The sequence below is a fragment of the Diadema antillarum genome, unplaced genomic scaffold (genome assembly GCF_040938485.1).
Source record: "Diadema antillarum isolate AM-2024a unplaced genomic scaffold, OU_Dant_1.0 seq00001718_RagTag, whole genome shotgun sequence".
NCBI classification, from domain to species: domain Eukaryota; kingdom Metazoa; phylum Echinodermata; class Echinoidea; order Diadematoida; family Diadematidae; genus Diadema; species Diadema antillarum.
This window is the reverse complement of record NW_027272406.1, coordinates 253,851-266,429: the sequence shown is the minus strand read 5'-3', so window position 1 is coordinate 266,429 and position 12,579 is coordinate 253,851. Positions and strand designations below refer to the sequence as shown.

At 38.0% G+C, this 12,579-nt stretch overlaps 1 protein-coding gene across 1 annotated transcript; it reads right to left on the bottom strand.

Moving 5' to 3' along the window:
- Positions 1-1,438: 1,438 nt before the first annotated feature.
- LOC139711870 (nmrA-like family domain-containing protein 1) lies at positions 1,439-7,364 on the bottom strand. The gene is made up of 5 exons (XM_071623720.1): positions 7,208-7,364; positions 5,173-5,300; positions 3,466-3,712; positions 2,625-2,818; positions 1,439-1,627 (listed from the first exon to the last, which is right to left on the bottom strand). The coding sequence occupies exons 1-5, from the start codon at positions 7,362-7,364 to the stop codon at positions 1,439-1,441; spliced, it is 915 nt and encodes a 304-aa protein (XP_071479821.1).
- Between the last annotated feature and the right edge of the window lie 5,215 nt (positions 7,365-12,579).

The following is a 12,579-nucleotide window of genomic DNA, read 5'->3' as shown; positions in this document are numbered from 1 at the left end:
GACAACTGCATGAAATATAAAACGCCGGAAAGTGGTCTTGTAACATTTTCAATTTCTATTAGCAGAAATTATGAAAAAAAAATCTACCTTGCTTCAAATAATAAATTATCACTGATGTAATAATGTCTGTCAACTTCGTCGGCTGTTAATATGATAACCGCTTAATATAGGGCCTATGCATATACACATTCACGTCGAGAGATTGAGAGGGCGGAGGGATGTTTACACTGTATTAGATGACTTTCTTCCTGGTTGAACCAAATCGAGCACTAGTCTAGTACAATGTACCCCCAGCCACTTCCTTTTCACTAGTAATTGTGTATAGTGGCGTTGGGTTGTCTTCACACAAACTTAGATAGACAGAGTTGGACCAACGAGAGTTCCGCCCACTGACTCGGTACCAGACGAGGGGGTCAGAAAACAAAACAAAGAAAAATCGCTGAGGTGCCTGCTAGGCAGCTGCTAGGCAGACGCTACTCACAATACTGGTGCTGTAGCATGATACACGTCCTGATAATATCATGCGACCCTAATCCCCTAACCGGTAGGTGATGTACATCTACTTCTTTCCGGAACTTCCGGCGACCGTGATGCGCACGCGTGTACTCCATCATACCATTACAAATGTCTTAAAGAAATACGAAGGCCTCAAATAGGCTGCTAGTCAGACAGATTTTTTGAATTGAATTAAATATCGTTCGATTATGTATGTGAATTGTTCGAAAGTATTGGCCACGGGACAGCAAAACTTATCATGTGCATGTATAATTCCGTTGTTCACTTCTTCAAAGTAGCGCAGACAAAAATGCTTATCTTACTCAGATCGGCGGATAATCAACATTACCCTGAAGAATCACCGTTATTGAGCAAACATAATCTAAATGCACCATAATTTTCTTTCTTAAGGGATTGTTACTTTAGACACAATATGTGTACAAACAATTTACGACCGCATTACATATTAATTTTACAGAGCAACCACTGAAATTTGCCTTGCAGCACACTAATGTCAAGTTGAGAAACATGCTGTATTTGTTACTCGAGTTTTATGCATCGAGTAAAATATTCAAGTTTGGGTCTGGTTGCACTCGCATTTTATGTTTTAAGTATCGGATCATGAGAACCGGTCCAGGAACGACAAAGACACACCGATCCTAGCAAGGGGACAAACATACCATGGGAACTTCACTTATCTATTAATACGTATGTAAAGTCTCGTATTTATTGAAGGGGTGGACCATTGTAGTGCCTACTTTTAGTATTACTTTGAATGTCATTACAATTTCAACTTTCACATTCGCTCTACATGCATCTCTACGCTTCAGCAATCACACGCAGATCTTTGAATAAAAAAAACAGACAAACTAAATGATCAAAACACTTTCAAAAAAAGTTGTTTGATGGAGCAGCAGAATATAAATGAGTTGATGGCTATGTGTTATTGGAGTAGCTCGCGGATTTTATCCTTATTAACTCGTACGAATGATTTGAAGTCTTTGGTCTTGGGATCCAGCTCTTTGGTTGCGCTTATGTGGAATTCCAGGAGGCCGGACGCGAAAAACTCGTACATCTTTCCCACAATGTCGGCTGCGGGAAAGTCAAGCTTCCCAAACTCCTGAGGCGTCATCTGCGTAAAAGCAAATATATTTTACGGAGAATATCATATCATAATGATTTTTTTTACTTATCGAAAAATAACATTAATGGTGATGATGATGATGACAATAGTACTAATAACGATAATAATAATAATATCAATAATGATAATAATAATAATAATAATAATAATCATAATGATAAATAACGTCTAAGGAAAATTGACCATAACTACAAAAGATGTGAAACCAGGAGCAATCTAGACACTAATAGGCACAGACCAATATTAACAATAAATGTTTTATTATATCAAATGGGTTAGTCAAATACCGGTTAGTGATTGGCTAAACACAGTCACGTGATGGAGGCACATTGGTTATGTTCCCCCAAGGGCAGAACATTTGTGTAATGTTCTCCCATGAGAAAACATTTTCACGTAACAAATGACAAACGATACCAAACGATTGAACGATCATATTTTTCACGTAATTGGTAGGATAAATTTGCCTATTCCATACAATGTGAAAAAGCAGATTTGACTAACCCAAATATAACAGATGATGACTTTTGTTGTCGGGAACATGTACCAGACGTTCCACCCTCGGGGTTTGAAATGCTATTTCGGGATCAATAAGTCCCTCGACTTCGTCTCGGGACTTATAACCTCCCTCAATAGCATTTCAAACACTTCGGGTGGAACATTCGGTATGTTCCCTCCCCCGCCATTCATCATCTATATAATGTTAGGTATTGAATGAAATCGATATAAATAAGATGATAACAATATAAAATGTAATAAAAAAAACCCTAATGAAGAGTCTTAACCACGATGTCACAGTGTCCCCAATGTATGATATCACATTATTGACATCATGTCATATCATATCATATCGTATCATTATCATCATATCATGTCATATCATACAATTTATCACGTCCTATCATATCATATATCATATAGCACAACATGTATCATATCATAATGAGACTATGATACCATGATTTCTGACTGAACATTACGTTTATACCTTTGTGGGCTTCAGTACGTTTGGCGCGATAATTTCGTTGATGACGTTACAGTACTCCTGCATCGTCTTGCAGTCTCCAGCCAGTCCGATGACCTTACCGCCGTATCTCTTGGTGTCTTTGAATGCTGCCACCACGGCGTAACCGCTGGCCGAGGTGTCGATCATGGCCAAAGGCACATCTCCCATCGGGACGTCTATATAAGTGGAAGGCCAAGGTGCAAGGATGCTTAATTCATGAACAGGTTGGTGTATCAAAATGGATATTTCGTCGTCATATACACAGAACCATTCAAACTGAGTCTCTGTTTGTTTGTTTTTTCATGTTATTTTCATGACTTGTATGACTGGCAAAGAAAATTCCTGTCGCAAGGATTCCTACTGATTTGAAAAAGCATGTGACTAAAATTATGTATCTATTCGCTTTTATTGTAATTTTTCGTGGATAACAGTTTTGATAAAATAGAAATAAAAGTAGACCTGTTGGTAGATAAGAACAGAAATGTACGATCGATATAAGAGCAGAGAATACAGCGTGTAAAAATAATCGACTCTGTGAACACACTGTGTCAAACCCGGGATCTTTTGGTTACAGTGTGTTCATGGTCGACTTTGTAAACACACTATGTCGAACCCTGGATCTTTTGATTACACAGTGCGTTCATAGTCAACACTGTGAACACACTATATCGAACCCTGTACCTTGGTTACACAGTGTCTTCACAAAGTTGACTGTGTGAACAACTGTGAAGTCACTGTAGGACACTGTACACACACTAATAACAAATTCTAATTTTATAACACTGTGTTTCACACTGTGTTCTTTCCAGGAGGGTTAACTCACTCCATGTAAACTCTCGTTCTCCTGTCCTCACGGGCTTGCTGAAGGAAAAGATGTTCTCCATGTAGAAGGAGTAATGGAGAGAGGTTGCCGTCCCCGCCGGCAGGGTTTGAAACATGTAGTCTTCGATCGTCTTCTTGGCGTCCACGTTGACACACGGTTTGCCCGTCAGCTCCAGGGAGCTATTGTGACCCGTGTAGATGAAATGTTTCACGCCAACTTTCTTGGCTGCATCCACCAGGTTTCGCCCCTGTTCGTTGTTGCCAAGAAAACGAGAGAAAGGGAAGGTATTACCACAATATTTCCTCGGACTGTACTTCGTTTGAAATCGTCCCAGCCTTCCTTACAAGGAAGATGCGAGCTACAATAAACTCCGCCGATTCCTTCTGATATTACACACACACACACACACACACACACACACACACACATACACATACACACAACACTTACAAAATCCAATTTAGCAATTGAATACTCAAAGATCAATGGCAGATGTCGCGATCCTGCAAAGGATAAAATAAAAAAGTCATGCTCGTAATATAGCCTTTCCTCTTAGATCACATAGTTTGACATTGATGATTACATGTTAATGATGATAAAAGATGCTGCTGCTAATAATGATGATACTTTCCTTATCATTGTAGCCACAGTTACAACTATTCATAACTACTCTTTTGTCATATACTACTACTACTACACATTACTACTTTTGTCATATAGTTATCATTATTTATATCTACTACTTTCTTTCGCCATAGTTATTGTTAGCCTCGTAAGTGCAGCTGCTATATACTACTGCTATACAATATACAAGTTTACGAACATAGTATTCAAACCTAAAGGCATTATTCACCATTTGCAGATGAAACAAAAATCATCTTTAGAGCTCAAAATAGTTCTAAAAGGTGAGTTAGGGATAGAAACAACCAAAGTAAAAATTTGAGTTTGTATAACCAATGTTAAGTATTGTTATAAGTACAAAATGTGAGCAATAGTTCAATAAAAATGTTTCAAGACTAAACCGTCTACAGTTATGGTTAGTGGAAAAATAGTGATATCTCCTTATATGGTAGGATGTTTTGAGATACAACTGACCTACACATATGCATCAAATGTGATAACTCGAATCTTTTTTTAAATCGCTGCTCCCAATAGTAAACAGTACCTTTAATGTGCATTCCAAAGTTTTAGACAAGCAATAATCCAGTGTTTTATCATGTATATGTACAACACAGGGCTCCCCTGGAGAGCAGTTGAGAAACTGAGGGGACTACCCTGTTTAAATAGGACGAAATAAATAAATGAATAAATACATTGGGTGAATACAGGTACTGAATAACTTGTTGATGTACTACAGCTTTTTAGAGGAAAATGATATCCATAAACTTGAATACAGTAGTAAACTAACCCTTTGCTATTACAACGAATTCTCAACTATTCATCACCAGTCATGATAAAGTTCGCGAATCCACGAAAACAATGTTTTTCCATTGCAATATGGAGTAGTTCAGAGCTTCACTTGGGACTCACGCTTTTTGCGCTTTCAATAGCAACTTTCTTAGACTAGTCAGCGCCTTAATTTTTTCCCCTTTTAGCAGATGTAATTATGGCACCACACAAATGGTGTGAATCATCACCATTATGATTAATATCCATTTTCGTGAAAATATAGACAGTAACGTGAGTTTTCAGAAGGGGGCTACCCACCTGCTGTGCTTCAGTGGCCTGGTCCATGACACTCCAGAAATCGGTCAAGGCGAAGACCCCGTAACTGCCTTCCATCGCCCGCTCAAGCGACGGGACATCTGCGTAGTCGGCCTGAACAATCTCCACCCCTAACGGATCGACCCAGCACGAAAAAGTGATAATCAATGGAATACGATCAAGTGTAAGTTATTTTCTATTATATTTTCTAACGATTGTTCTTGAGGTTTATTACATTTTGGAAAATCAGCGACAGGGAGGTGATTCAAAGGGATTGCAGTACTGCGAAACGTCCTTTTTTTCGACACTGATTTGTATACCAGTAACAATTACTGTAATGACAACGTTTTCATGAAATAGGAATCACACGATATTTCATTTGCTTATTGCAGATGAGGGCCTCTTGTTGAAATACGAATTTAGACATTTTTAAAGCTATTTTGTCATTAAATGAAGTAATAGTTTAAGAGCTGTCGTCATCGAGCATTCCAAGTATGTAATCGTCATGACTTCCGGTATTTAAACTGCTGGCTTACCAAAACGCGTCCAATAGCTATACACTCAGTACTTCCCCCAAGGACCTTGCTTCGAGCCATTGAATTCACCAGTTATGCTGAATACACTTCAACGTATGCACGCAAAACTATTCTTTTTCTTCTTTTTTTTTTCTTGTTGTTACTGACGGGCAAACTTCGGGCAATTTTCTGGTTGTCAGAGACACTTTTGTCTTGCAGCTCTGTATAGCAACATTTGAATATGTGATTACTATTAGACACAGTGTGATGCTAAAAACTGGTTGAAAAAAGGTACGTATATAAGTAACAACTGGTTGCTCCTTGTGATCATTGCTTTAACCATGGAGCTACACACCTTCAGGCTTTAACTGATGCATGAATGAATATATACAAGGCAATGTAATTCTATCAAATGAAATTGTGCCAAACGATGACACATAAGAATATGAAAATGGACGACAGACACTATGCTCTACATAACCCTAACCCTAACCCAAACTGTCCTCCTTGCTATAAGATATAGGAATTAACCTTTGGTAGAGGACAATGAAACTGTAAATTTAAATTCTACTCCAGGTATTTGCTTTGTGAAAGCTGACGCTGAGAAGTAAACATGAATAAATTTGAATAAGTGGGAATACGTGATCCCGGACTATACAACGACCCCCTACCCTCCTCCTCCCTCCTTACCCCGACACGAGAGCAAAAAACATAGTTCTCAAAAGGGTTCAAAGTTCATCTTCTACCATGCGAAATTTGCTTGTATGCAATACATCAAAAAGGGTTTATCAAGAAACTTGTGTGCCTGACGCGATTTGCAAAGACTGAAGACCAGACTTTTTTTTTCATTTTGCCTGTCAGCTGAAGAAAGCCGGAAGTGGCACCAGAAGCTGCGCTGAAGGGTTATCTTTTTTATTTCATATTTTTTTTTACTTGTTAGCTTATGAAAAATCCGGATCGTTACCTATTTGAAATCGTGATCTTCTGACGTTATTTTGTAGAGCAAAACTCGACAGTTTATGCCCGTAGAACTGTCGAGTTTAGGATGTTATAATAATCATCGGAATAACTATCGGCAAATAGAAATTTCTAGTTAAGTTGAATTATTAGGACAACGAACGGCTTCCTGTCTATCCGACTAAATGATATGCATATTGATATACACTTATAAAACATAATGGTTGTTATGTAATAACAATGAAAATGACGACGAAAAAAAACCAAAACAAGATGATGATAACAGCAATGATCAGGATGATAAACATTTTAATGTTATCTTGCTTGGCGTTTATTATCAGCAAATTATGCATAACACGTGTAGTGGGTGGATGTTAATTCTATGTACTGTACAGACACACGAGCCAAGAAGCTGACAGACGATCAAGAAACACCGTCACTGACCGTGCAGCAAGATCGAACTTCCGTCGGGGTGGAAGGAAAGACCATCACTCTCATTGCATGTATCAGATAAGGGCATTTTACTGCCCCTTTAACAGATGCAATGGACTGGTGCGAAGCTTTACCTTTGGAAGCCAGCTCCTCGGCTTTCTCGGACTTTGGATTCCTGGTGACGCCCCTTACCCTGAACGACTTGTGCTCGGGAATCAGCGCCCGCACGAGGGCGCTTCCTTGTCCCCCCGTGGCTCCGAACACGGTGATGAGTCTCACGAGATCGGCCATGACTTCGAGCTCGGTGCGGAGAAACGATCAGCGGCAGACGATGGCAGCAGAAATAGACCACGAGACTGTAGCGGACCACACGTTATGTTTCAATATTTATACCGTCTGCGATCTATTAAGTGCACCGTCATTTTTATTTGCTTTCCGTCACACGCGAGCAAACAGCAGCGTCAGTTTTGTTATTCCGGAAATAGGCTATCGTCGTATTCTGTCCTTGAAGCGCGAGTGAAGACCAGTTGTGGCCGACAAACTGAATGAACCCGATTATTGTTCAGTGAATAAATACTTTTAAAAAAAAAGCAAAATCAAAACATAAACACAACACAAACGAAAAATATGCCTGTCGACAAAACTGCGTTTTCAAGTTCAAAGTTATTTTATCATATTCCCCTTTCGTCCGTATCTGTGCCTGGCTTGAATTCACACCACTATTACGAAGAGTCTAATAGTCGAAACTACGATATGCAACGTATTGCATGCATAGACCGTCCACTGATTTTATGTGCGTGGTCACTTGAATATAATATTATCATACATTTATTACTCTCATGCTGTTTGTCCTTACTTTCGTATTTTCTAAATGTAACCAACCGGACAATGAGTAATGCCTAAACATAACCCTGTCTAAAGGTCCGGTCAATAGCTCACTAATACTCGAACAGGAATAGCGCCATCTCTTGGCGCGATCACAGGCTAGCAATTACTGTCTCCAGCCCTTTACGTGAGGCATGTACAGAGTGTGTGCCTTTTCTCATTATTTGGGTCGCTTTTTTCAACAACATACTGTAATGTGTTATTTGTTTGCTTGAGAATTTGATGACTAGCCAAAGTAAACTTTTAATTACAATGGTAGAAAAACAAACAAACATACAACAACACTCAATGCAATTCATCGATTACAGTTCTGCAGTGTGTGCGGGGATCGCAATGTAAACAGAGCGATGACAATCATTTCAGTTAAGCCGCCAGTTTTTGGCGATAGTATTAAGGTCAATATTATCTTTAAAGGGTAACTATTATAATAGCTGTGTAATATTATGTAACTGTATGAAGAAGGATAATCATTTATCAAAGCTTGAAATGTGAGCTCGGACCACCATCATGTTCCACGCAAGTATAGACTACTCCCCTCTCCACCTTTACTTGCTGTGATGTATCAATGTTTAAAAACACAAGTCTCCGATTCTTTCTACAAGCATTCACTACACTAAAAAAAAGATATTATTAGAACGCATTCAGATTTACAAGCTGACTTAATTCATGGCGATAATCCTATAGCAACGTTGTCGAGCCCCCCCCCCCCCCAAGAATCCCAAATTAGAGAGAAGAGTCCTCATGTTAAAACGAATGCAATAGGAACGCTGAATCAATGTCAATTGAATTCAACGTTTAAGATTACCACCAGTGTATCACCACCAAGAAAAATATAAAAATTCAATGTAGAGGCTTAGCAATGACTGTAATAATAATATGAAAAATAATATATCCCTGAGTTGTCCTCTGCTGAAAGCTGACACCGATATTACAGTATTTGACTGCAGACTCCATGGGCCTCATCATTTTGTCCCTATACCAGAGTCACTAGAACAGTTTATTCATGCAAAATTTGTCACCAGTTTAAGAATCAAGGCTTACAACGAACTAAATGAATGTAGCCTACTGATGAGAGCGAAAAGAACAAATTCATCTTCAAAATTCGTTCTACTTAGAGGCCGGAAGCTAACCTTTTACAATTTCAAGAACGATAGTTGTTTGTTTGTTTGTTTGTTTGTTTTCGGAGTGATTATGCCGTACTCTAATCCTTTAAGGACATTTGAATGGAGTTTGATAAAGATAACAACAACAACAACAACAAAGAACACATCTGACTTCTGACGTGAAGCAAGTAGAGTTACATGGACGCCAACAACGATAACAACATCAACAAGAACAACGACAAAAATACAGGTTCTATGTCGACGTCAAAGGTTTTTGCTAACATTAGCGCCCCCTTTCGGTGATCTACCATACATCATCCTTTTTACCCTCGTCCATGTCCACAATAGGGATGCAATTTTCTACATCGTCCCCTTCTCCACTCCCACTCGTATCTCTCTCCCTCCTTCCCCTCACCTTTCTCTGTCTTTGTGTCTATCTATTCATCTATCTATCTATCTATCTATCTATCTATCTATCTATCTATCTATCTATCTATATACTCTATCTATCTATCTATCTATCTATCTATCTATCTATCTATCTATCTATATATTCATCTATCTGTTTATCTACGTATCTATCTGCATATTATCTATCCCTTTCTGGATATATTTCTCTCTTGTTTGTTTTCAATCTTTCAACTCCTTTCTCCAACCTCTCTCCCTTCCTTTACCCTCTTCGCCATCTCGCGCCAACTCTCTCGTCGCGAACGTGGCGATACTTCGCTGAGGGGAAGGCATATGCCAAATCGCTCATGCACGGAATGAGACCTAGCTGATTTTAACGACCCTGTCAAAATTGCGCCAAATGAAATGGATGAAAATGGGTAAAAACATTCCCCAGGGATCTTTAGCATAGAGCAAGAAAATGCGCGAGTGAGAGAAAGAGAAGGCGGAAAGAGAAAGAGAAGAGGGGAAATAGAAAGAAATATTTGAGTGAGATTAATTTTTCACAGAGGAAGGAGCAAAATGTAGGGCTGAAAAGCGAGTGTCTTAAGAATTAATGACTAGGTGATAGGCTCAGTGGGGATGCCTATGAAAGGCGTACGGTTCACGCTGATTGCCTCCAACGACACCTCACGACGTTCTAGTCATGTTTCTTCTTGTCTGTGGGCGTCATTAAAGATACCGTAATCACTACAATACGTCACACACAAGCACGCACACACACGCATACCCACACATACACACATATACACACATATACACACTGGAAGAGGCTGGTTCCACTGATGTAACACACCCCCACCCTTTACTGCCCTCTTTACGCATAGGTGACTACATACACCACGGATTAAGTTTCGGATCAAAAAAAAAAATGGGTCCATGCTCTTATCACTACCATGCACCACATTTGCTTTTGCCATAAACCTAAGCTCACACACACACACACACACACACACACACACAGACACACACACACACAATATGAATTCTTGATCTAAGCCTAATTGTGAAATAGAAAGAACGCAAATCGCCCAATAATACATACCTATCGATAAACAACAAAAAAGCACGATTTATAGGTAACGCTCCTTTTTTGTCTATCTTTTTTTTTCTTTTTGCTGTATTCTCTTGTCTTCTCTTGCCGGGGGATGAACGGACAAAGCCACACCTTGATTTGTTTTTTCAATATGTAAACAGTCTTTTAATTGTCATTTCATGAAGTATATTCTCATAATAACGGAATGATCTTGGAGACTGTTCGATATTGTCAGTCAAAACAGAAGGGCGTCATATTTTGACGCGTGCTGCCTCCAAAATAGACAAACAAACAAATGTAACAAACACAAACAGAAAAACTGACAAGAATGAATATTATTATTAGTGGGAAATTGCGTCACACACGAACACACTGCTATAGCTTCTGATCATTCGAGCATTGAGAATTTAGGGTTTCTTGGACGACCACTGAACTAGGGCTTTCTATAGTTCAGTCGGTAGAGCAACGGGCTAGCATCCGGAGGTCTCGGGTTCGAATCCCGATGGAATCCCATTTTCTTTGCTCAATTTTCTACAAACAAACAAACAAACAAATGAATACATAACTCCCTCTTTACAATGTACACTCTGCAATAATGTTGCACTTGACAGAGCGAAAAGGCATTACGGAAGCTCCCGCTCGTCTGTGTTTTTGGCACAATAAAAAATAAAATCGTTAGTGAACAATGCATTTATCTCTTTCAACTTCAAAAAAAAAATAGAAGGCAACTGCAAAGGAAAAGAAAATGTTCACTGATACAATAAAAAAGTAAACAGTTACAGGCATTTTTTATTATGACGATCATTAAACTAATCCTTCCGCCAGGTTTGAATAATATGCATATGTCTTTATATATATATATATATATATATATATATATATGTATATATATATACATATATATATATATATATATATACATATATATATATATATATATATATATATTTATTTATATATATATAATATATTTGACATATATCATTAATGCATAGAGCGGATAACCTTAACTCTAACAATATTTCTTAACAATAAATGAAATGGAGTTCGAATATAACCTGTTCTTAGTTATCGTCTTCTGTGTGCAATATCAATTAACTCAATTCAATTCAGTTCAATTCAGTTCACTTCAATTCAGTTCAATTCACTTTTTTCATTCTTTTTTTCCAACAAAACATAAAACAGAATAAGAACAATTATATCATAAGCATATACATTCGACTGTGCAAAGGATAAATTTAACAAATAAAGATATGGATGCATGCCGCTAAAATACAAAGTAACGTTCAGAGAGAAAAAAAAAGAAGAAATGAGATGTCAACTAAAAAGCATGCTTGTATATTGTGAACCACTCAAAAGAGTCCTATGCAAATTAAGGGAATCCCAGAATGATTCCGTGTATTATAATTCAACATTATACGTCATTATAATTTGTACTTTTAAACCATGACAATTGAAACCTCTCTTGAAGGATATATGGCACCCAAGAAGCAAGTTATAATAAAATATGCACTCCCTTGGAAAGGACGGGCTTCATGTTTTCTAAACTCTTGATTTGTTGTTGATCGGTAATTATGATTAATTGTAATGAAATATGAATTTGTAATGATGTATGTGTTTACTGTATTGTGATTATAAATTATGCTTGTACGATTGTGTATATATATTGAAAATTGTATCTATGTGTACATGTACATGAATGTACGTATGTATGTATGTATGTATGTATGTATGCAGATAGTCCTATGTGTACACCCATATGCCAACAAGAAGAATTTCCCACATGGACAATAAAATGAATCTGAATCTCTGAATCTGAATCTGAATTAGATTTCCTTCATAAAGACAAGCTGTACCTCAAAAAGGTTGAACCCCATGGAAGATCACTGGTGTAGCAACCACCGTCACTTCCGATGATAGGTTATCCGCCGTATTATGTCTTGGTTCTTGCTATGTTGAACATCTTATTTCACTTGTGTTCGAATCTGATGATTTCTTTTTGAATATGGAAATAAACAACTAAACTAAGTAACCA